The 3166-nt window shown below is 49.8% G+C and overlaps 1 protein-coding gene across 1 annotated transcript; it reads right to left on the bottom strand.

Annotated features, from left to right (window-relative positions):
- Positions 1-2156: 2156 nt before the first annotated feature.
- Positions 2157-2869, bottom strand: ISF_10021 (hypothetical protein; the record flags this gene model as incomplete). The annotated part of the gene is made up of 2 exons (XM_018853619.1): positions 2157-2759; positions 2816-2869. 2 exons carry the CDS (start codon positions 2867-2869, stop codon positions 2157-2159), a joined length of 657 nt encoding a protein of 218 aa, XP_018699192.1.
- Between the last annotated feature and the right edge of the window lie 297 nt (positions 2870-3166).

Below are 3166 nucleotides of genomic sequence, written 5' to 3' on the forward strand. Positions count from 1 at the left end.
CGAATCGTTTGACGAGACGAAAAGGAACAACAAAAGATACTGAACTGTACTGATACTGTACAATAGAGTGCAGTACAGTACAGTACATACAGTACCAAGATCGTTTAGATGATTGAATAAATTGTCCAAACCCTCACACTGTGCTTGCTCGAGGTTGCGCTCCCGATCTCGAGATCAGTTTGGGGTGTCATCAACACAGCCACCACTAATTCCTGTTACTAAGTGGTTTCGCAATTCAATATCGATTTTGACAATTCAAATTTTCATCTTATTCCATGGTGCGGAGCAACTTGACTTGCGTCCTAACACCTGAGGCCCGGCTATATAAAATTTCTGCTATTATTACCGCCATAATACTGAGACAGAAAATCTAGGACGGCATCGTAGCCATACACACGTGAAACTCTCGTTGCTTTGGTGTTCAAGCTCGCTCTACTAGCCGTGCATGTTGTCCATGAGGTCTCCGCCGCTGCATTTATAAGGTTGACTGGCTCCTGAACCGGCTCTACCTCACTACTCAGTCCTCGGACGAAGTGTTGTGGTCGACGGGCCGGTTCCTGCGGTAGCGGCTTGTGTACGCAGTAGCAGCTGGCGTGATAGGCAGCCTGTCTGTAGTAGATGCGACGACAGCGTGCAGGTATAACATTACCGCAATGCGTACATTTTAGAAGAAATTGCTCGCTTGGACCGTAACCTGGCTGGAAGACGCGGGTGTCTAGGCGGCCAGGACTGCGTAGGGGAATTCTTGGCTTTACCGACATATGAGTGCTGTCTTCTGTGGCAAAGCTGCACCTAAATACCTAGCTATCTATTTCTAATTTTGATCAGTGAGTTGACCCCTTATCTAGAACGGCTCACTCAAGCCAAGAATAGCCGTCTCTAGCGTGCCAAAACTTTATGCCATTTGCAGTTTTTACCGGCATTTTCAATATAGAAATAAATTTGTTGTGGCATTTATTTCTGCGAAGGGGCTCCGCCAATGGTTGGGCAGCAGGGGTTCGTGGCACAAGGCAAGCAGTAGTCGTGAGATCCATGTTCGCCCGCGTGGCAGCAAGAGATACAGCACAGCTCACCCATCTCGCTATAAGACTCCTTAGTATTCTACCTATTCGAGTGAAAATGCGTGGCCGTCATACCTCAGAAAACCTGGTCTTGAAGCTAGATGTAGAAAGACGTCGCGTAAAATCTAGCCACAGTGCGGTGCGTAGGACCGCTATTCGGTTTTTCTCGTTCCAGTCTGCCTCTTATAATTTCGGAATGAATCAATACTAGGAGTAAAAGTGATACCATGCTTCTTCATGGTGAGTCATCGTGGAGCGAGTGTAACAAGCTTCCTCGCTCTCTATAGTTGCTTTGGTGCATCTTTAATGGCATGATATAGAATGCACTCGAAGCTTTGTGTCTAAATAATACTCACTGATAAGCAGTTTCTTCTTTTGCGCTTGTTTAAGTCTGTCGTGTCTCTCGGACATCTTATGAAGGACAAATGGATATGGGAAGCTATCTTCAGACAGCTGCAGCTGCTTTGAAAGCAATGATGCAGTGGTATTTATCGGTGTTGGACTAGATCTTCCGGAGCGGCCTCTGTACATCGCCGTTTGGGGCGCGATGATTACGCCCGGAGACTGCTGCTGGCTTTGATTGTTGGATCGGAGCCTATTTGCTTCCAGTCACGTCGCCCTGGATCTTGTTTCCCGCGAGCGGTCACGTCTCGGATGTTGACAATGATAGCTATTTGGTGCTCTGATCACATTGGTTGACAGCCCAATAATCCATCATTCTGACCGTTTGGCTTACGAGACTGGGTTTCTACCACAAACACAGCTTTCCGTCATGCAAGACAAAAAAATCGTTAACCGAAGACTTTTTTGCCAGGAAACAAGGTATTGGTCCTGTGCCTGACTCTAGAGTCCTATATGTGCCCAAGTCAAACTACTGGTACCGGGTACTAGACCACTGCATCCGCAAGACAGCAATGACCGAGACCCATGTCAAAAGGACCACACGTACAGACCCTATGTTTTGTTCTAGGTAGATTTTCGATCCCATAGCCAGCATGACGATCGCGATCATTTGACAAATCCATGTTATCCCCTTCACCAACTTGTGCGCCATCTGCTTAGCTTTTGCATGTGACTGGCAAGAGTTCTTGTCCTTCAAACTAACCTGTAGTCACCATTCTCGCTAGGAGTCTTGGTGGAATTCAACGCCGGATCCTCTCTGGGAGATGCCGTGTTATGGGGAGCCGAGTATCCTTGAGATACTTGACTCGCAGCCGGATGACAAATCACCGAGCTTTTTGCCACAAGTTGCTGCTGTTGCTGCTGTTGCTGCTGTAGTTGCTGTAGTTGCTGTAGCTGCTGTTGCTGTTGTAGCTGCTGTAGCTGCTGTTGCTGCTGTAGCTGCTGTTGCTGCTGTAGCTGCTGTTGCTGCTGTTGCTGACACACCACACGCTGCTGTATCTGTTGCGACGAGAACACCTGTTGCACCTGCTGTGGCATGTACGGGTTCATTAGCGACGACCCCTGGGAAGGCATTGCTTGCTGAGACCCCGGCTGCGCTTGCCTCGTCATGTAAGAGGTCATCAGCGCTGGTTGAAGAGGCATAGTTTGGTGGGACGCCGACGGAGCGTACTGCCCCGCGTGAGATTGCAGTGGAGGGGCCGTATACGGGGTCTGCTGTCCATGGTAGCCTTGGTACCCTGAGGCGGGGACCTGGGCCTGAGTAGACATGAAGGCGTTGATTGCGCTGCTTGGGTTCTAGCCAGGTACATTAGCTTGGATGTGTGTTGCACATAAGAGGGGCGTGAACACACTCCGGTAAGCAGAATCACCATTGTCTGGTTCTCTTGGGCGGAGCCAGGGTACATCTTGGGGTATTGGAATAGAGAAGTCAATATGGATGCCGGGCTTAAGAAGAGGAGACGCGCAGGCAGGGGGCAGTAGAGCATGAAGCTACAAGGCCAGACGAGAATATATGCAGGGAGGCAAACGGTCTGTGAGGAGCTGACGAGAAGTTCCCAGCGGCGGAGAGTCGGGCTTTTGTAGCCACGGACAAAGTCCCGGTCATGTGTGTCCCCGGTTTCACGAGCCGCTCTCAACGCAGCACCGCTTCGGCCAGGATCTCCGGCCTAAACAGCAGTAGTGAAGAGCGGATGGGGAAAAGA

Source organism: Cordyceps fumosorosea, assembly GCF_001636725.1.
Source record: "Cordyceps fumosorosea ARSEF 2679 chromosome Unknown scaffold_161, whole genome shotgun sequence".
NCBI lineage: Eukaryota > Fungi > Ascomycota > Sordariomycetes > Hypocreales > Cordycipitaceae > Cordyceps > Cordyceps fumosorosea.